Source organism: Pseudonaja textilis, chromosome 4 (assembly GCF_049901715.1).
Source record: "Pseudonaja textilis isolate UNSWEBS1 chromosome 4, rPseTex1.2, whole genome shotgun sequence".
Taxonomy (NCBI): Eukaryota; Metazoa; Chordata; class Lepidosauria; order Squamata; family Elapidae; genus Pseudonaja; species Pseudonaja textilis.
Window position 1 is genome coordinate 67,575,523 of NC_141993.1, and position 22,976 is coordinate 67,598,498.

At 34.8% G+C, this 22,976-nt stretch overlaps 1 protein-coding gene across 6 annotated transcripts in view; it reads left to right on the forward strand.

Annotated features, from left to right (window-relative positions):
- RNF13 (ring finger protein 13) overlaps positions 1–22,976 on the forward strand; it is a 43,790-nt gene that overhangs the window by 18,003 nt on the left and 2,811 nt on the right. For 4 of the 6 annotated variants that reach the window (XM_087933307.1, XM_026701603.2, XM_087933306.1 and 1 more), the window contains 4 exons: positions 2,739–2,826; positions 6,646–6,736; positions 7,231–7,336; positions 10,140–10,233. In XM_087933307.1, coding sequence (XP_087789433.1) covers positions 2,739–2,826; positions 6,646–6,736; positions 7,231–7,336; positions 10,140–10,233 — 379 coding nt within the window. Of the gene's footprint in view, positions 1–2,738; positions 2,837–6,645; positions 6,737–7,230; positions 7,337–10,139; positions 10,234–22,976 lie in introns of all 6 variants that reach the window. The other 2 variants (XM_087933309.1, XM_026701604.2) reach the window with 1 other exon arrangement.

A 22,976-nucleotide genomic window follows, 5' to 3' on the forward strand; every position in this document is an offset into this window, starting at 1 on the left:
TTATGTTTAATTCCAATTTTTCTAACCTCTAAGTATATCACAATTGCTAACACCTAGAATTGCAGTTTGGACAAAATCTACTGCTGTGGTTTAAAAACTAAAGCAAGTGTAAAAAGAAAAATGACAAGTGTTATAAAACTTAGGTGCACAGATAGTGTGTTCATATAATTGATGGCGCCTTCCATGTGCCATTCACATATTTCAGAGCAGTGCTAATAAAATAGCAAGCTGCCAGATGACCAGTAATGTTACTAGAAAAGTGGAATGCAAAATGAGTATGTACTCCCACCACAGTTAATAGGATGCTATACTGAACAAAACGGTTCTATGTGCATAATTAAAAGTGCGGTTGTTTGTCTTGTTTTTATTTTCTCTCAGGAATTCTAAACAGCCTGGAGGTGGGATGGGGAGAGCTGAACTCCACAAATGCAAAAGAGAGTATTTGTAGAAGTTTGCTCTTCTCCAATAGCTGCTATTTACGCATATGTTAAATTGCACTAAATTGCATTCAGAATTGTAACTTCATCTGACTGCTAGAGGAGAATAATATTTAGAAACTTAGAAACTTTTCTTAGAAACTTTTAACATTTAAGAAAAAAATAGCAATCGAGGAAAAATTCTATACTTGCCCAATGCCCATACTATTTTACCTGAAAGGTTCTTTTGTTTCCTTACTATCTCAAGCAGTATAGTCAAAATACTACTACTGAATGTATATGTTGGTCTTAATACAGTGTATGAAAACCATACTTTTCTCCAATAAATATATATTTGTGTTTGTAATACTAAACTTTTGCTTAGGAGAAAGTGCATGAATTGCAGTGAATTGTCATGGCCAGAATAATTTTTGATATAGCTTAGTTTTATTTTCTAGAGCAGTTGGCTTGCTGCATAGAAATCAGATAGTGTAGTTTGAAATAAATCCTGATCACTTCCCAAGCTGCAAACTTTGGTAGTTTCATTCACTATCACTATTCATTATCTGTTTTAAATTGCAATTCCTATGTGCAAGCTGTTATTATATTGAAAACTGAAATTAATGCTGCTAAAGTATTTCTTTTGATTGACAACAGTGGAATAAGGAACAAGCCTTATGGATTCTAGGAAGTGTAGAACTTCTAAACTGTGATTTAGCCCAATGTGGAAGGCAGCTTTGTAGATTATATTCAGGACTCTGTGGATCTAACAAAATGTTTACTGAGGAAGAGGAACTAAACAGCATAGTCAAATGTTAAATAATCTGTTTTATCTATTTATGAAACTATATATAATGAACAACATATTATACAGTTTATGAAAATTTGCAAATGGCAATTTGTAGTTGAAATCTTCAATACATCTGCGTTAAACTTGTGAGCTATAGTAATTATCCAAAACAGACATGTTTACTAGGGAATAAAGCTTATTAAACTGCTTGGTAATATTTACTTCAAAGTAAATATGCTTGGGAATGTTTTGCACATAGTCATTGCCTGTTGAATGGCTTTTCTTAGTTTTAAGATTTAGGAGCAAGGTCTTCCCTCCTTGCTTCTGTAACACTGAACAAATATATAAATAAATATATTGGCCAGCTCACATTACCTTTTGAAACTAAAAGATTGACCTTTGGGCTTTTTGCAGACTGCTGATGACAAACTTGAGACTTGAGCAAGCACAATTCCTTCTATAATAATTGTTTTTTCTGCATTACAAGTAATACTCCCTTACATCTAGTATTAAAAGAAATGACATGGATATGCGGGAGAGGTCAAGAAAGTATTGCCTAGGAACATACACTAAATCCTGTGTAAGATAATTTAGAATAGCTCAGATTTACTTCTAGATAAAATTGTGTAAAATTGTAAACAAATGATTGGTTATCTTTATAGACTTTAGCTAACTTGATCTTTTCCCTCTCAAATGTACTAATTTTGAAAGCAAATGGTTAGGTTGTTTGAAACATTTCTGGAACAAGTCATTAACTAAATAACTCCTGTAGTATTTTCCTGGTTTAAAACTGACTCTTTGTACCTGTTTAAGAACAGCAAACAGTCATATGAACACTAAGCTAATTTCTGTAACTTTACAGACTTATTTAAATGGCTAATATCTTATACAAACTTGTCTGAGTTTCTGTCCCATTTAGGAGAGACCAGACCTAGTAAGATATATTGTAAGTTTCGGTTGTCCTTTAAAGCAGCTTATTAACCCTTTAAGATAATGCTTGTGGAGAAATCTGCATAAATTTTAAATAGCATTGGATGTGTGGAATTTACTATAGAAATATTTGCTTTCTTTCAATATTGAGCATGATCTAGTGAACACAGGATGGGATTGTGAAACCAATCAAGTTTAATTCTCAGGATCCTATTACATTCTGGATTAAATTGTAAAATAAAAAAACTGATGTTGGAAACAACTAATTTGTCTTTTGTAGAACACATTGAAGTTGTTTGGGGCAAAAAGAGGTTTCAGAGGTGTTCCTACATATAAATATAGGTAAATGGGAGAAAGCATTGTGCTCAGTGGTACTACGTTTATCGAAGTTCCAGTATCAAGAGTCATTGTTAGCAGGGTGTCAAAAGGCAAGATATATATAACCCACTTTCTTTTGCACAGTTTGCATAGTATGAGGACAGTACACAAATAAAACAAGTTAATTCAAGACGACAGTACTTTTACGCAGCATATATGGGTGGCAGGAATAAATAATGTCATATCTCTAACGAGTACTTATTCCAAGTGTGTTTGGCATACAGGTTTTGAATGCACAGACAGCTGGGTTTAAGGCAGCAATTGTTCACAATGTTGATTCTGATGACCTCATTAGCATGGGATCTCAAGACAGTAAGTACAGGTATTAATTCTCTCCTGTTTGAAATCTATCCTGTTTCTCAGTGGTGATGGCATATCATCTTTTGGTTCCCACTAAGAATTCCAACAAAATATTTTTTTTAAAAAAATATGAACTTCATGGACAGATCATTACAGTCAAATGAGAGGAACACAAAATCAGATGTAACATGCTAAGTACACAAAGATGCTCTTCTCTCTTTTAGCCTGTGAATACAGATAGTTTACTTAACAGTAATTAAGACTGGGGTTGGGACTGGGATTTCCTTCACTGAGCAATGTGGTCATAATGTACAATGCCATGTGCTTGCGCTGATACAGCAGTTCCAGCAGTCCCCAGTTACTATTGGTAATTGAATCTCTCTGAGTCACATGAGTCTGCAACTTTCAGTTTCATGATGGTTCCTCCATTAATTTTGTTTGTGGGAAGCTGGCAGGGAACGTAGCAAATCATAATTGATAATGGAATGCTGTACAGTCAGAAATCCAGGCTGGTTGCCAAAATCTGAGATCACAGTAATATGACCATGGAGTTGCTATGATGGCCAGAACTTCAAGCACTGGTTGTGAGTACCACTGATTCAGCACTATTGTAAATTTGAATGGTTGCTGAATGAGTGCTTGTTTTTTTTTTATAAGCAAATTTTATTAATTTTACAAAACAATATACAAACAAACAAAACATAAAATATAATGACGTAAGAAGTCTTTTTCTGAGAAAGCCAATACAACATCTTGTTTAAAGACAGAATTATTCCAAATTATCACATTTCCATATAAACACAATTTAGTATATATATTTACCTTATCTGTTCAACTTCATATCTTATCCCAACTTCTCTTTATTATTCCCTTTCCTTCTATTTATTCGAATTGTATCTCTTCAACTTTAGATTATATACATTTTTTTATATCCATCTGTCTTATACAATTTCATTATTCTCTTCCAATACACAAATAGACAAAACATAAAACATAGAAACATAAAACATCTTTTCTGAAAGTTGCTTGATCCCGGGTTAAAACTCATCATACAGACACAACTTCAAAAATCATGTTCCTTTTATATACCATTCCATATCTTATTACCATTTTCCATTTTCTATATAGCTTTTTCCTTCTTTTAACACTCTTAGTTTTATTCTACTCATCTCAGTTCAAATCATAATACTTGTCATTCTTTGTCTGTTCTCAACTATCCATTCATCTTTTCTCTTTAAACAAAACTTTTCCTGTACACTGATTGGAGTATGACGCCTTTAACTCTTTCCCCTAACCTAATAATACTTAATATCACACATAACTTGTATTGGGGTTCTGTTTAGCACATCTTAAAATTACACAATGTATTATATAGAAAGAAAAAGGAAAAAAAAGAACAGCAACAACAAAAGAACAAATTTATAGAAATATAATGTGGCTAGTACCCCTGTCAATCCCATTTTAATCATACATATTAATACTCATTTATATCTTAAACATTTTATTCTAAAAACGCCTGTAATAACACTATCTTATGTACCTTACAGAATCCCTTTTTCAATTAAATTTACCCATTGTCTCTAAATGAATTTTGTTTCTTTAAATCTTGCTTCCCATCATTAAGACTTCTCACCCCTTCCCTTCTCCCTTGCTTATTCTTCTTCTTACCCTTTTTACCCCTTTGTCTCTCCACCTCCCTTTTCTTCTTCTGCTTTCTCCTTTTCTGTTGTTTTCTAACCTTATATCCACCTTTCAACTCATTTTTATCTTTTTGGTTGTTTTTTTAAGTCTTAAAATCCCTCTTTTCTTTTCCTCTTTCTTCTCCTCCCCAGATAGGATCACATGTTCATCAAAGATGGTTTCTTCTTTGTCCCAATTATCCTGCTGCGCAATTGATTCTCCATAAGAACGTACCGCCATTTCTAGAGATTGAAAAAGAATGCCCAAAGTATCTTTCCAGTCTTGTTCTTCCTTTTTATATTTTTGATATTCAGTTTTGGATTCATCCAAGGATAATGCCATTATAAAGAGGAAAAGTTTTTCCCAAAACAATCACCCAAGTGTTTTTAGGCAAAGAAAAAAAAGATTTCCCAAAAAATCCAAAGTCACCAAACAATCCAGATAAACTATTTCTTTTAGCACTTTTTCCTTTCTTCTGTTTCTTTTTCTGGGGTTACTATTAAGTCACAAAGTTCCAATTGAAATATGTCTTTTTGAAGTCTTATTAATGTTCACATGGCTCTTTAAAATTCTAGGCAGTCTGCTCCTTATTTTCAAATTCTGCTTCAATTTTTTCCTCTCCCTTCCCACTCACAGCAAAAGAAGATTTTTTCTTTAAATATTTAGAAATCCATATCCCTTTGGCATTAGCATAGTCTTTAACATTTAGCATACCTCCAATGCGGGTTTTCCAATTTCTCAAGGCTGTTCCGTTTGGAAGGAGAGTGAAAAGAAAAAAAGTTTTCCCTTTAATATCCATTCGCCGCTTACTCAGTCTGGGAACAATGTATCTAATAAGTATTAAATATCAGGATACTTTCACTGTTACTTTGTCCCGGTCAGCAAAGATCACTTTCACTTCTTCGCAGCTCCTCCAGCACTTTCTTTTTCCGGCTGAGCTCTTCTATGTGGCAGCCATTACAGACCACCGCTCAGCTGCCTTCGGAGAGGGAGATTTAGCCGGCTAGGGAAGAGAGATGCGATGTCTCTCGTCCCTGCCAAAGCCCCCCAGTCTTCACCACCTTCTGCAAAGGTGACTTAGCCCCGAAGCCAAATGGCTCGGGTGCTTGTTAAGTGAGAGCCACCTGGTAACACTGTGGTATACTGGATGCTCTGCAGTGGATAAGAAGATGCTCCAGAGAGTTATAAACACAACACAAAAAATCATCAGTTGCTCTCTTTCTTCTTTGGAAGGGATTGCGAAGACCAGACTCCTCTCTAGAGCACTAAAAATCTCCACAGACCGTTCTCATCCTGGACACTCATATTTCGAACTGTTACCATCAGGGAGGCATTATAGGTATCTTAAAATGAGGACTGATAGATTGACAAACAGTTTCTTTTTTAAGGAAGTAATTGTCTTGAATCAAAAAGTGCATTTGTGATTTATTATTATTATTATTAATTTTTTAAATACTCTGTAGTGTGATTGTCATGTGGTATTTGGGGCACTGTGCTGGAGTAGCTTTCAAATTTCATTGTATTCGTGGAATGCAGTGACAATAAAAATATTCTATTCTATTCTAAAGGAACTGCAGTTCAAAAAACACAAAACTATAACTGGGACAGATTTGAAAATCTGTAATACGCCATGACAAATAGAAGGTTTAATGTGGGAAAATTGCCCAATTAAGTAAGTAATCAAAACATTTAGAGAAGGCAGGGCTTGGCCCTCCCTCCCAATGTGTCCCCGCAGACTTTCCCTCCCCCCCACACACACACCAGGTTCCCAAAGGGCTTGGGCTCCTCCCCACCCCTATCGCACAGTTACCTTTTGAATGTCTCTGAACTTCACATCAGGGAAGGAAGGCAGACCATTCCATCTTTTAGCTCCCCTGGGCTGCATGGCTGGGTCCTGAAAGTGGCCACCATATTTAGAGTAGCATATTCCTTGCGGTTGCACTAAAATAGCAGCCACTTAAGATGTGGTTACGTAGCCCAGTGATGAAGCAGTCTGCTCTGCTTCAGCATTTTCTGCAGCACTATGCAGGCCACATTAGGGAAGCAGCATATCGCTTCATTGCTGAGATGGGCAGCGCATAAATTTAATAAATAAATAAATATCACAGTTGGACTAGTGATTACTAGTTATCATCTCTTTTTAAAAAACAGTTGAAATTTTAAAGAAGATTGACATTCCATCAGTTTTCATTGGCGAAACATCCGCGAAATCTCTTAAAGAAGAATTTACTTTCGAAAAAGGGTATGTATAAGATACCTCACAAACTTTTTATTGACTGATATACAGAATGAAAGATTCAGTTTGAGTGTAAGGATATGCTTTTTCTTGCTTTTGATGCTGAAATTGCCAAATATTTAAGTATCTTTTCATATTTCAAAACCTTTTATTTTCTTGTGATAGTTATACGAAATTTGTAGACATAAGTGTTCAAATTTTAAATAAATTTATTCAAAGGTTTTTCTGTTAGCTATCTTCTAAAGTTATACGATTTTATTTAAAAATAAGGGTGGCTTTTATGGTCATTGTATGGAACATATACAATATAAAAGTGATCTGTGTAAATTTAGAACTTCAAAGAAATATACAACCAGATATAACAATCAAGTGTCTTAGCAGAAAAAGAATGAAGTATTTTTAGATTTCCTTTTTTATCATATGCAGTATTACAGATATTCTTCTCTGCACAACTGTTTTAAGAAGAATTTTTACAATAAATTGGTTTTCCTTTCTTTCAGAGGCCATATCGTGCTAATCCCAGAATTCAGCCTTCCTTTGGAATATTATCTAATCCCATTCTTAATAATTGTGGGAATCTGTCTCATCCTTATAGTTATATTCATGGTGGGTATAATCTTCTTTCGTTGTGCTATCTTTTGATTTTCTCTACACATATAAACACTTTTTTTAAATTGCCGAAGTCAGTTTATTTTAATGTTTATTGTTTAGTGTATGTCTTTGTGAAAGATATTGCTGACATTATGTAAACTGTACATTAGAATCTGTAGCTAGCTTTAAAAAGCCGTTTGGGTCATCACTCCAATTGAGGTTTCCATGGATTCATTGGTTTAAGAAGAGCTTCCTTATGGATAATATTTATATTCAGCTTAATATGAATATAAATCCTCTTGCATGCCACATACAAAATTTCATGTGCAAATACTATAAATCTGAACTTTAATTAAAATATGCTTGTTGCGTCTGATGGTATATGAAGCTTATATTTTTTGTCACAATTCTTTTTCATTTTGTTTTAGGAAGTGGGATAGACTAGAAGATGAATATCATAGTAGAATATAGAAGCAAATTAAAAGTTAAAATCCTTTTTATGTTGCAGGTTAAGGGAACTATGATTCCAGTTATTTTCAAATGTATCTGGAATACAAGGGCTTTATTACGCAAGTAGCCTGTACTTAAGAATATAAGATAATTTTTGGTGTGCTGCAAATTTATTAAAATAGTACTAGCCACATGAAGTTGAACTGGGAAGGATATTTTTCTCTGGAAATAAATTTTATTTTCATATCTAAAACATAATCTAGGATAAAGGGGTGGATAGTACTTCAAAAATTAAATAAATTAAATAATTTTTTTGATCGGAATGTTCTTTAATTGTCTGCTACCTGTCCAGGCATAATGGTGATATTTTTGTTTTTCATTTCTCCGGTTCCTAGCCAAATACTGTATATTTAATGAATTTCTATATTCTGATTCATGAATTTTTGAGCAAACATTTTTCTTATGCACAATGCGATATATCTTCCCTTTGTATTGTGTCTGTTTCTTTTAAATGGGTTATATCCTATCAGCAGGAATGGGTATATATCAGTGATTTAAAGAATCTTGGCAGCTGTCTATCAATCCTAGATACAGGGACTTGCAATGTACTTCCCCCAAGGCTATATCATGTCTTCCACATAACAGTCTTTGTTTTTCTCAGTGGGAATCGTTGATCACCATGGTGCTCTTCTTCCTCAAAGTAGTTTTTGGATTCCTTCAATTTGTGGGGGACTGTTTTAAGCCCTTTTCTGTGAAATTAGTAGATCTTTCTTGGTCTAAATAACAGGAGCCATATGGAAAACTTTCATCCCATTTACATAGAAGTATGAAATAACTATGGTAGAAGTGTAGAAAGGTTAGGAAAACATCATAGGTATTAGTACTGATTGATATGGGATTCTGAATGGACTGTAAATAGGAATGGAATATCTGCCTTCAATATTAGCATATCAGAATGGACCAGAAGGTAAGAAAAATCTTCTCTTAGGATACAGATTTTACTTACTCTTTGAACTGTAGGTAATAATCACAAGAAGTCTGACTTTGAAAGATCCAAAGCACACAATAGTTAAATGACTTGACCATTAGTGAAGAATTATTGATAGTCTCCATGAAGGAATAAGTGCATGTACAAGAGACAACAAAATTCTGATACTAATTTACTTCTCATACAGGAATGTTAGGTATGAGGCTTTCTTGCTTTTCGGAACACATCTGTGTTAGAATTCAAGAGATATGATCTTATCTTATCCACACTGCTAAATGCAGAAACTGGAGGCTGAGATGAAGCAGAAGTAGTTCCATATGGAAAGAAAATAGGAACAGTTAAGAGAGAGAAAAGTTGCTCATGACAGGAGAGAATGTGGCAAACTTGCCAGGGAACAATTAGGATTGCAGCCCTTCACATTCATTTAAACATCCTGGCTGCAAGGGGAATCCATCGGAATGTGTAGTGGAGATTTTCTTAGTAATGCATCCAGCTTCAACATGACATGGTATCCCGCCTGGAACAGAACCATAAGAAAAGAGTTTTGTGCCAGGACTCAAAGAAATAAATGGCCTTTAGTGTAGAAAAGTTGCCAGGTGGTGACCAGCTGAATCTGCTTGCTATACGGCAGGGGTGTCCAACCTTGGCAACTTTTAAGACTTGTGGACTTCAACTCCTATACAGCAAAGCTGGCTGAGGAATTCTGGGAGTTGAAGTCCACAAGTCTTAAAGTTGCCAAGGTTGGACACCCCTGCTATACGGGATGTAATCCTATTTGTATACCACCAATTCTTTGCAGTTTACATAGATTCACAGAACAATAACAACTATAAAATATTCATTACAACTTATTCCTAAAACTGTAATAAAACTATTTTTCTACCAATTTATAAAAATCGAATATAAAGAGCAAGCAGGCTTTTATGGTAGACTTTGTAAGATTATCCCAAGGAGACATTTGTTGGGTTAAAGGTATATTGAACTTCTGCGAATCAAGGTGTCTCCATTATATCCATGATATCACCATATATATATCACCAAGGTATCTCTATTATATTACCATATAATATATAAAAACAAAAATGAAACCATTTCGAGATCTAAAAAATGATCTGAAATTCTGTGTAAGTGTCTGTTGCACATCTTTGGGAACAGTGGAAGTAGGTGGTTCTTACAAATGTTTTTCTTAGTAGTCCATAACTGCTGAAAGTGTAAGCATTATTGTATTACGTTAACTGAGGATTTGGGTAAGAATTTTACATGTAGGAGTCCTACTGTTGTATTTTATAAATCGTTTAATATGCATCCTTCTTTAGGTAACTCAAAAACAAATTGATTAGTCCTATACTTTTCTTATTTTATTTTTCCCTGTCTTTCAAGATAACAAAATTTGTTCAGGACAGACACAGAGCAAGAAGGAATCGCCTTCAAAAGGATCAACTTAAGAAGCTTCCAGTACATAAATTCAAGAAAGGTAAGTGGAATATTTTAGAACTTTTAAAAAAATCTCTACTCTGACCAGTTTTAAACGCTGTGTTAACAGCTGCAGAAAACAATTGGATGTTTCACACATTGACAAACTAATGCTTTCAGACATGGGATAGCTTTGATTCAGAATATAAGATTGGTATGCAAAGCTCCTGACTTGAAGTCTAGAGTAGACAAGAGCATGTTGGAATGAAAAATATAGTTGCCCCTTTCAGCCCCCTGGCCCAACTTCAATTAAAAACTACTCTGTAGAAGTCATATAGAAAGAAAAGCACTTTGGTGGGCATCTGGGAGAGGCACAAATCAGCAAAAAATAGTCTTTTTTTAATTTTCCGGTGGGAACAGTTTATTTTATTCAACATTCTGTATTTAATCTCTTAAGTTTTCTTTTTAAACCACCAACTAACAAGAGCACTAAAATACTCCTTTGTAGCCAGTATGAAGATCTGTTAGTAATCTGAATTTATTATTTATAAACTAATGAGTCATTGATGTATCACTGGATACATCTGGATACATCACTGGATACATCACTGGAATTGATATTTTTTTTAATAATTACTTAGAATGTAGCTCCATGATGTAAGAAAGCTGGATGTAAATGTACTACAAATAAAACAAAAATGTTTCAAAATAAATATTGTAATTTCAAGAAAGGAGATAATGGATTTCTTTTTATTCTATGGTTTATGACAGCTTAATTCAATGAAATTTGCCCTCCTACATTATATGAATCATATAAATAGCTTACAAAAGCAGTTATTTGTCAGTAGTCATGCAATAACAGCTCTTAGAAGAAATAAAGTAGTTTTTCTTTATTTCAAGTACAAATGATATCTTTTCAGGACATAAAGGTTTTGATGTTTGCTGTCAAAAATAAAAAATAAGCTTGCTGTATACACTATATCTGTTTCCCCACAGTGGTTTGACAACTGTTTGGGATTCTGATTTGCAGAATTTCCAGCTAGTATGCCAGCAGTTTCAAAGAATATGCTTCCACATATCTGAAGGACATCTTACTGAGAAAGTGTATACTGTATTAAGTTGTCAGAAATTAGTCATTTAAAAAAACTGAATAGGATCTTTCCTTTGACATGTGCTTGACATGTGCTCTCATTGTATTTTGTACTTTTTCTTCATTGTGTGCTGTTCAGGGAGGAATGAGGATGTTAATTTTTGAGGGTTTTTGCATGGCATAATTCAGTGAACCATTTGTTGTAGCTTATAAACAGAGCTATAATAACTGCATACTGCCATGATCAACAGAAGGAATATATAAGACATTATATGAGTTCAAGGCAAAACCCTAGCCTGCTTGTTGTTTGCCCTTGATAAATATCTTGCATTATTCATGATATTGTCAGTAGTAGTAGTACTGCAAAGCAGATATTTGGTTGAAAACTGCATTTGACATGATGTGCAAAATTAATTTCTTCTAAGATAATGAAATTCACTATGCAAAGCTGAGTGATCTTTGCTGAATAATTTTATTTCACTGGGCTTGAAATGGACTATAAAGGATTATGAAACAGGCTAAAGTTTCATTCCCCTTTCCTCTTTCCCCTTTTCAACAAATACATAAATAAAGTAGCAGAACTGAGCATTACACACCCTAGGTCCAATTCCTAAGTCAGGGTGGCAGCTTTGCAGTTTTCATGGCCACTTCCTATCTTCCAGAATGATATCTTTACCTGTTCTCCACATGACTCAGCGTGTAAAAGATCACATCACCTGGGAACAATGAAAAGGGGGGAAATGATAAAAGAAAATGAATGGCATAATACCACCTCTTCTGACTTTATAGGCATGTGGTAAGGGTAATCAGCTCTACTTTTATGTAAGGAGACTAATCTTACAATAAATAAATAGAATCAAATTTCTCTTTTAAAATGAGTGAACATAAATGTTACTTTTAACTTCAAGTAGCTGCAGTAAAATGGAGGAAAGAATACAAGTACTAAAAATATAGGCAGGATTTCTGGATAACTTCCAATAGAAAAATGGAGTGGCAACTATAAGACTCTGTATTTTAACCATAAGATTAGGTTGGTCTTTTCTCTAAGATATACAACTAGAGAACATTTACATCAAAAACAATAAACATCATACACAGCCACAGTAATCTTATGCAGTATTACTAGTTCTCAATTATGAGGTCAGTTTGGTGTACAACTTTCCCTGTCAGCTTCCCCACTGACTTTCTGAGGAAACTGGCAGAGAAGGATAAAAATGGCAATCAGATGATCAAGGGTGCTTAGCAACCAGTCAAATGTGTGAATGGTTTGCCAAGCTCCCACATTGTAAACAAGTGACCATGGGGGTGCTGGAATGGCTAGAACACCAAAAGACTAGTTGTAACCACCATTTGTTCAGCACCATTGATCATGGGTCGGGGCTATCCGAGGGGGTTAAAGAGTGTCTTAAAAACCTGGAAACTGAGTTTCTAGGTGTCCCTTAGGCTTGAAAGTTGGCTGGATGACTTTGGGCCAATCACTATCAGTCAGTGCACCTCGCAGGGTGGTTGTTGTGGGAAAAATAGAAAGTAGGAATATTAGGTATGTGTGTCACTTTGAATTATAGATAAAAAGTTGGGGAAAAACAGGTGGATAAAATGCAAATCCAGAGTAAACATCTGGCTAATTGTGCAGCAAGCCACAATAATATTGCTGTTATTTATTTGTTTAAAATTGTTATAGCTGCTTATTATAGCTGACTGTTGCTACCTATTTCTTGGAATGATCTTTGAAGTCTCCTTTCTCTTGTGGCTTTTTTTGGAGCTGCTTATAGACTACCACATATTATCAGAGGTTCCAGAATGATCTTTCCTGGTAGCCCTGGTACCAGGTTTTTGATTGTGTTCTGCTATCTGGAGAACTGTCTGCAGTCCTCAAAAGAACAAACTGTTTCTCTTATGTCCCTCATACAGAAATTGTATGTCTGAAATGAATGAATGCGGGTTGAAATTCCAGTGTATCTGGTTGTCAGTGAGTAGGGGAAGGAGTTGGCTGTCCATTCACTGTGAAGAATAAATATTATTTTGCTCTTATGTTAAACTATGTGTCTTACATTGCATTGAATTCATAGGGTACACATGCACATACGCTACCTTTCTTTATAGTGCCCTGGTGAGATAAAAAAAAATTGTACATGCTTAAAGTAATCATATGTTGTTTGTTTCATTGCAACTTGTAAGTTGAAAAGTGCCCATGGACTCACATTATCAAGTATTTAAACAGCTGCTGCTTGTTGACTTCTTATGCTGCTATTATGTCCTAATTTAGAAAGCCACTATGCTATTTTCCTTTCAAATATGGAGGGCAGTTAAAATGGGAGCCTTTGGCACTCAGTGGAAAAGTCCCTCTATTGATGTCCTCTGGAGATAATTCTACCTTTCTGTCCTTACAAAGTGGACATAAATTAGAGTCAATGCCCATGGACACTAAAGGGAAAGTAGTTGGCATAGGGGTCATTCCAGAGTTCTATGCCAAGCTGCTTTTAAAATCTCTAGTTAGCACCATTCAAATTTTTGTTACTTTATTTTTATTTATATTTATAGAAATATGATTTATATATACATATTCTCCTGGCCTTCCTTTAATTACTTTTAATAGAAGCAACCCCACAAATAGAAGTAATATGCATGTTACAGCTTCCTTTCTGTAACTATAAATTTTGTAGTGCAATAGTTTAGTCAGTTTTCTCTATAAATGCTTATTATTTAACTGAGGGAATTTGTTTCATATTATAAAGAAGGAAATTGTCCCAGACAACTGAAGAATCATTCTCATCAAGTTGTAATTAAACGCAACTACTCTATCTAATCAGCCTTTGTGTGGTTGCTGCTGAAAAGGAGAAAATTGCAGAGCAGCCAACTAGGAGCAGAGCTGCTCTTGTAGGGAACCACCTGGACTGCTGGAAAGGAAGCTTGTTGTGGCTACTTTGCCTTTTCCTTACTGTAGAACAGGGCACTCCAAACTTGGCAACTTTCCCTGCCAGCTTCCCCAGTGACTTTAGTGGCTGAAGAATTCTGGGAGTTGAAGTCCACAAGTCTTAAAGTTGCCAAATTTAGACACCCTTGTTATAGAATGGGAATGGGAGTAGGGTAGAGTAGCGTAGCATAGAGTAGAATAGAGTAGAACAACAGAGTTAGAAGGGACCTTGGAGGTTTTCCAGTCCAACCCCCTGCATGGGCAGGAAACCCTACATGACTTCAGACAAATAATATAGAGCAAGCTGGGACTTGCATTGAGTCTTAAATTGGTCATACAAGGATTGCTTTTGCCTACACGAAACAAAACAAGGAGGAACATGTTCTCCACTATGCCTGACATGGACAAAAGCCTTGTCATATAGAGTAGATGACATCAGAGGTCTTGCCTCTTTCCCATCATTTGATTGTTAAAGTAAATGGATGACTAGATACAGCCCCCTAAACCAGACTTAATTCCTTTCTTCCAGGGCAGCTCAAAAGACATTAACTTTTTGGACAGATACCACCACCACCACCCCGCCTCCACTCCTGGGCATTGGGAGTGGTGTGTTTCTTTGGTGTAGATTTGGAGTGGTTTTTTAAAATGTGACTTTCAGAAAGAGTTACCACCTCCTTTTCTTTTACTGCAATTGATTGAATTAAATTTGAGGTGGGTGGGAATAGCTGTTCTTGGCAGGATACTCCTTTCAGGTTCATGTAAACTGTTGAGTTTGCTTTTCCCATTAACACATCCACAGCTGTATATTTAAAAAAAAAACCTGCATGCCAGATGAAAATCCCAGGGCACAAATTAAGAAAACCTTTTTCCTGGTGATTTGTAAATTATTACAAATTGTACTGTATTTTAAATTGAAACTATTTTTAATAATTGCTAATACTTGTTAGTTATACATGGATTTTCCAATATTCAACATTTAACGTATAATGTCCGGTCTATTTGAATTCAAAATCACTGCCAGATTATTGTTTAGAGCTACAGGCAGCTGGAACAGTTATAAATATTTGATCAAGGGTGAGTGTTACATTGAATCCATTATTAATGGAGTCAGTAAAACAGAGCTTTTCATTTTGGTGGTACATAATAGAATTAGCAGTAGAACTTACACTCATCTATCTTTCAAGATTTGAAGGAGATTTTAAATCTGGGGGTGAATATTTTTTAGTCTTCACATTACAAGGTAAGTTAATTGTAAGATACTTTCTGGACTCCAGTATTTTTAATTGTACAGGTAGCCCTCAATTTACAATTGTATTTAAGATCAGAATTGCAATCATAAGTCATGCCAGTCATTAAGTGGTCATCATGTGACTGATTTGGTTTTACTACGTATTTTGTGGTGATCGTTAAGTGACTGCCGCAGTTGTTAAGTGAACATCATAGTTGTTAAGCAAACGGCAGAGTCATTAAGTGAACCAGTTATTCACAGCGGGTGTTTTTGGCCAGAGAACAGAAGTAAATGTTCATTTCTGATAAAAAAAAATGTTATAAATTGCTTTCTTGTGACCATGGTATTGCTGCAAATGGTCCTAAATGCGGACTGGTTGCTGAGCACCAAAAATTACTCACATGAACACGCTGAGTCTGTGTGGATATTTGAACTCTGAATCTGGATCATAAGTACCTTTCTGGGGGTCCGTTGTAACCTCAAACATTCTCTAAGCAAAGAGTCATTAAGCAAGGACTTTGCCCACTTTAGTTACGTCTAACTACTTCTTGATCTTATTTGATATATCTTCTGTGTAATTCCAGTTGCAAGAATCACTTGTAAATATTATCTGTTCACAATAGTCACAGCTGCCAGTTCTTTAATTGGTGTTGGCCTTCATTCACCTTGATTTCTTCCTAAGAATCTAAGATGTCATCATGTATCAATGTATATGTATAGATCCAAGTAGTGTGGCCTTTTGAAATTGACAGATGGAAATTTTTTCAATGCACAGATTTTCTAAATGCCATCCAGTATTTTTAGTATGACACCCAGTGTGCCACTAACCACTGAACCACCATGGCTGGTTTATGCCATAATATTTCAGTTTGCAGTTCATGATACTTTGAAATGTTGTCCAGTTCTTTGTCTTGCATTGTATTATAACCTGGTACTACCACATCAATTATCCATACTTCATTATTTTCATTCATTGAATAATAATTAAACAAATTTATATGACTGTCCGACTCATACATGGTAACACTGGTCAACTTATAGCATTAAAAATCCATAACATAAAATCCATTTTAAAAAATCACCTTCCTCTCCCCCAATGGGAATGAAAGTATACTTTGCCTCAGAAGTAAGCAAACAATCACACAGCACTGGCAGCAGAAGCATTAACACATTACTTCCTTGTAGCAATTCCTGATTTTTTTTCTTCCCTGCTTAGGTTTTTTTCTGGTGCTCATGAGCTCTAGAGAAGCTCCCTCAAGGGCTCCTGTGTTCTTTAAACGCCTGCTGCTTTGTTCCAAATTCCTACCCTTCAGATGATTTTATTAGCCATGGTATCATTAGAATGCAGTATTGCAGGTAAACTCTGCCCATAGCCAGGAATTTGATCCTGACCAGCTCAAGGTTGACTCAGTTTTCCACTCTTCTGAGATTGGTAAAATGAGGACCCAGATTTGTTGGGGGCAATATGCTGACTCTGTAAACTGCTTAAAGAGGGCTGTAAAGTACTATAAAGTCTAAGTGCTATTGCTATTAAACTTAACCAATATCAGTAGGACCATAACTGGCTCCTGGTTCTGTCCTGGTCCAGGCAGGAAAACTGGAAAGATAACACTCCAGTTAAGAGGCAGAAGAGGCCACCAATCATATTGCTGTACAGAACAACGCAATTTCAGGAAACGTTTTAAGTGCTTTGAAACAGATATCTTGTTCTGTCCTCAAAATAAAATGTTTGAAATATGCAGATTGTAATATGAGTACAGAGCCCTTGAAGAAATTATTTTGAGTGTGAAAACAAAATATTTTTTAAAGTTTTATTTGTTTTATTTGTATAATATATAAAAATTCCATTTCAATCGAACAGTGTGTTGTCTGAGTACAATTATTTTAGGCAATCATAATCAGAGTGTTTACAATAACATGTATCACAATAACATTAATACTGTAGTGACAGTAAAATTTTGTCCATTTTAACAAATTTCCATTTTAACATTTATCCTTGTTATGTCCCTTTCTTTCTAACTTCTGTTTTTATTGTCTAGCCATTGATAAACTAAGTCCCATGTCAAAAAGTATTTAGTTTCTTCTATATCTTTGATAGTAAGTGTTAGTCTATCAATTTCTGCACATTCTAATATTTTCTTCTCATCTGTTGGGATCTCATCACACTTTCATTGTTGAGCATATGCTAGCTGCAGTTAGTACATGTAAAATCACGTATATAATCTCTTTATCATATTTTTCTGATATAATGCCCAATAAAAATATTTCTGGTTTCATATCTAAATGCTGTTTATCATTTTTTTCTAACTAGGTATGTATTTTCATCCAATATTTTTTAACTTGTGGACATGTCCATCACATATGGACATAAAACCACACATAAACCAGAGATTTAATTACATTTCTAACATTTAATATTTTCACTAATACATTTTCACTAATTTTGTTGGTGCAAAATGCCATCTATAAAACATTTTATACAGATTTTCTTTGTATGCAGTTGACATAATCAATTTAACATTTCTATCCCACAGTTTCTGCCATTTACCTAATTCTATTGCATACCCAAAAATTTTAGCCCAAACAATCATTGTCTCATTTACCTGTTCACTTTCAAGTTTAATACCAATAAATAACATAGATAATAAAATATGTTTTCTTTACCAAATTTTCATCCGTTTCTGTTAATATCTGGTCCAATTCTGTTAGTTCTTCATTAAAACCATATATTTTAGCATGTTTCTCATACCGAGATTGTATCTGCATTTGTGGCCACCATGCAATGTCCATCCCTTGTCTACTAAGTTCCTTGGTTTTTAATTCACCTTTTCCATCGAAAATATCTTTATATCTTACAATTTTTTCCATATTAATAACATGAGAATGTAGCAGTGCTTCCATTGTGGAAAGCCAGACTGGTATTTTCAGGTAGTGTTGTTCTTTAATTTTAAGCCATACTGATAATAACACATTTCTAACATAATCTCTTTGAAAATAACTATGTATCTTGTTCTTCTCATACCATAGGAAAGCGTACCAACCTAATTGAAGGCCGTGCCCTTCTAAAGTTAATAGTGTTTTATGCCTCAAATTAATCCATTCTTTCATAAAAATATTTTTGTATATTAGTATATTTGAACTGATTGGACACCTCTGTTTCCAGAATGCCTCTTTTCAAATCTCCTGAAACAAACTTTCTAATAACATGATGATAATTGTTTTAAAAATAATAGCTATATACACTACAATTATTCAATTTATCTGACATAGAAGGGCAGAGCAGATATTATTATTACTTTACAGAAATAATTCCCTGAAAAATGGAAACTAACTAACTACTTATGGGTTTATAGGTATCCCTTATAATTTATATATCATTAACAAATTGCAGGATATGTCACAAAGTGTAAGACCCCAGTTCAAATATAACTTGATTTCTATTGCATTAAACTAAAGGTCATCTTGTTCAACATTACTTGCACATTTCTACCATTCCCAGCTTTTAAATATAAATACTCAATTAACATTTTCACATTAATGCTACTTATACTTACTGTGAAAATAGATTGATTATATTGTGTGTAAAAGAGCTACAAGAATAATATTGGTGGTTTATAATCTTAATATGCTTTGTTGGATGCTTACAGACCTAATTGCCTATGGTGTGTGAAACATTTTTTTTCTCTTATTATGTATAGTTAGCCAAATTTCTTGCCACTTCACAGTATTTACAGAGTTACATGTACTTAATTAAAAAAAACAAATCTTTAGGTTTTTTTCCCCCAACAGTTTTAATTGGAAAGCATCAAGACAGAACTTACTCTCCCATTAATAGTTCAGTTGTCAGTGCTATAATATCAACTAAATTGCTTGTAAAATTGTGTATACTAACCTCCCAGAGGAAAACAAATGTGATTGTGGAAAAATGTAACACAAAAAGCGTTATAAAGCTTCTTTAATCAAAGGCATTGCTATGAGAACGACAGCATCTAAACAAAGCAAGCCTACATAATCCCTGTAGTTCTTGGCACGAAGAAGTTGTACCTTAGAAAACCTAGTTCAGAATTAGCTCTTTGTGATACAGTATTTGGCAAGAGAAGAGCCAGAATTGCCATTTGTTGAAGATGAAGATTTCCCAGGGCACTAATGCAAAATCCATTAGCACCAATTACAGCTGGTCAAATCCTATTGACACTGAATGGTTAACTATTTCTGCTTTTTTATTTCATATTTGGAGGGCAGATTTGAGGAGTATAATCTTGGTGTTAGGCGTTCCTTCATTTTCTTTCAACTATAACACATCCTGATTGCCTGCAAATTTTATGCCATTCTTTGCATTCAGATGAGACTAATTAGTGAAACTTTTTAGAAAAAGAGAGGGATTCTTTCATCTCCCAATTGAATTTTTGTGTTAAATCTGAGCCAACAGGTTCTAGGCTGTATCTTGACAACACTGAGACTTCTTGTATGGCATAAAAACTAGCTTTCCTTGTGGGTGGAATGGGGAAATGTCCTGACAGTTATATCACAGTAATGAGATAAGGGAACTGGAGCATTGTTAGTATTTAGGATGAGAAAGTCTGTGAATTGTTACCAGCATTAATTTCGATGAACCTTTTTTCTATATGTGTACTAGCACTACAGTTTCTGCTGTGCTTCTGGTGGGATGCAAATATCTTAATAATTAGATTACTCATTCTACGGAGAAATAGCCACCCTGCCTCTGATTATAACTCTTTGGTCTCATTATTTGCAGCTCTTTTCCTCCTTAATACGGTACTTCTAATGTTTTGTTAGATCTGTTTATTACAGTTTTAATCTACTGATTCTAGTCCTGTCCTCTGTAACAACAAAGACGAATTAACATCTTAGAGCTAAGATGCCTGGAATTATCCATATCTTTCCGAGTCTTCATTGGGCTTGGTTTCCAGGGTGCTCATCAAGGTTCTTGTTTGTGACATGTTTCAATATATCAGTATCTTACTTTCAGTGTGGTAAATTTGACATATTTCTCTGCCTGAAGCCCGATTCCTGTATTTCCCATGAAATATGGCCTGTGATTGCACTAATCAATGAAAATTAATAATAGAGTCACATCATGTTCTATTTAGAATATCTTTAATCGTTTTCATGTCTACTGGTGGATCTCAGTTAACAAGAGACTGGAATTTTCAGGGTTAAACAATATGGTTCTAAAGTGTGATATCACATTAAAGTGTAGCAACAGAAATTCTGGCATTCCGAATTGCCACCCTTAAACAAATCCTAAGACATTGTTAAGCATGACATGATTATGACTGCCATTTGCAGCTTCTTGCTGTCTTTCTCATTGACTACTTGTCTGAAGCCAGGAGTGGAGATCACAAATGGAAATCATATGATCACAGGATGCTGTGATGATCAGAACTTCATTCAACACCATCATAAGTTACAGATTATAATAGTTACAGATGAGTGGTTGTTAAGTGAAGACCATCTATATTGTCAAGACCCCCAATGTGACATGTATTCATTTAGTCCACTTGTTTATTAAATCAGTTTATGGCCACCCAGCTCATGAATGCAAGTGTAGTCTGGCTTCCATTTTAAATTTTTGGTAGCTCAATTAAAACTCACACTAGCTTCAGCTCATTGCTCCAACCTGCCAATATAATTTTGAGTCATGTCTCAGTTTTCTGTAGTGAGCTCACCCTCCTGGCTTAATGACAACTGCAGATTCAGTAGCCACACAATTTACTCCCTCATCAAAGTCACTTAGCTGACTAGATAATGAAATTTCTGGCACTTTGGGAGAGCCCTATAGTCTGTTAGCAGAACAATACTGAGGATGGTAGCAAACCTTTATTGTTGCCAACTTTATCTGTATCTCCTGAAAGCAAATCTGGCAACAGTGTCTCATTTTAGTGCTCTAAAGACTAGAATATATTTCTTATTGGGAATTGCTTTGGAAATCTAGCCAGGATCCTTCAGCCACAGCAAATGAAAAATTGAAATGTTTCTCAGATTCTTGACCAACCTTACTAATTTTATGCCACATTCCTCCAGGAAAAAAAAAATCAGTTATTTATGAGAGATTTTTCCCTCTTAAATATCATTTGCAGAGAGCCAGTTTGATGTAATGGCTAAGGAAGGTCACACAGCTAGTCCCACCTTAGATGCAAAGATAGCTGTGTGACCTTGGGCCAGTCATTTTCTCTCAGCCATAGGAAGGAGGCAAGGCACTTCTGAAAAACCTTGCCAAGAAAACTGCAGGGATTCATCTCTAAGCCATTGCCAGGAGTCAAAAAACTGACTTGAAGGCACATAACTCAAAGAAAGCAAATGTTTTCATTTTAACTGAGTATTTTTTTAAAAGAATAAAGATACTTTGATGGTTCTGTAAACAGTTTAGTACTTCGTCTTTCCTGGGTTTTTGCAGCACCCCACTAGGAAAAGAGATCTTTGGTATAAGAAGTTGCAGGTAGCTTCTTGATTGATGCTCCATATATCCTGAAATATCTTTCACCAAAAGTGCTCTATTTATTCTTGTATTGAAGCTGCCATCCTATTACACTAAGTGTTATAATTATATAAAATGTTAAGATTCTCCTGTAATTTGTGCAATTGGCTGGGTTCATAAGAAGAATTTTAACACATGGGAGAAGTTACAATATTACAAAACAGCAAAAATAGCTAAACATTTAAGGCAAAAGGAGGCTGTTGGATAAAGTGAATATTTTTGAAGTGAACTCTGCTCAAGGGGAATATAAGGCATATCTGTTTTGCTCCTGGTGAGAACAACATGGAGTATATATAGATGCCTTCTTGGATGTATTTTCAATTTCTATGTCTAGCTTACGGTCTTGTGATATTTTTTTTTTTTTTGTGGTACCTGATTCAAGTACTAACCAGGTCTGATCCTGCTTAGCTTTCAGCTCTCATTTATCTAGAGATATGGCAAGTTTTAAAATAATTATAAATTTGTTCATTTTCTTATAATTGTCCCTTTCTAGTAGTCCAGTAAACTGTTTAAATTGGCAGCAGTTCTTCAGGCTTTCAGATACAAATCTTAATTTAAAAGATACAAGGAATGGCTATAGCAGCTGTTATAAAGCACTTTTTTTCATTGAGCCACAGGTAGTCCTTGATTTAAGACTGGGACTGGATTTTTGGTTGTACATCATGACTGTTTCAAGTCAGGGGACCCAAAAGACTGGACCTAATTTTATTACTCCTTTTATGCCAATAATTAAGAGACTCATATGTGTAAATGTGAATCTTTTCTTCTGAATAGGGTTGTTTATTAGAGAAATGCAAAAAAGGTTGCAGATTGCAGTTAATGAGCACGGAATGCTGCAACCAGTCATGAATGTGGGTTGGTTGCCAAATTCCCCAAATGTGGTCAGGTGATGGGGGACACACAACACATGTGCAACATTTTACAACAGCTAAGAGTGTTTTATAAGCCATAAAGTATTCTTCTTGCCATGGTAATTTAAAACAATCATTAAATCAGTTGTAAGTCAGGACTTTTGCATAGCAGATGTTCTGAATTCTTAATATAACTATTTAAATGCTAATACTCTATATAAG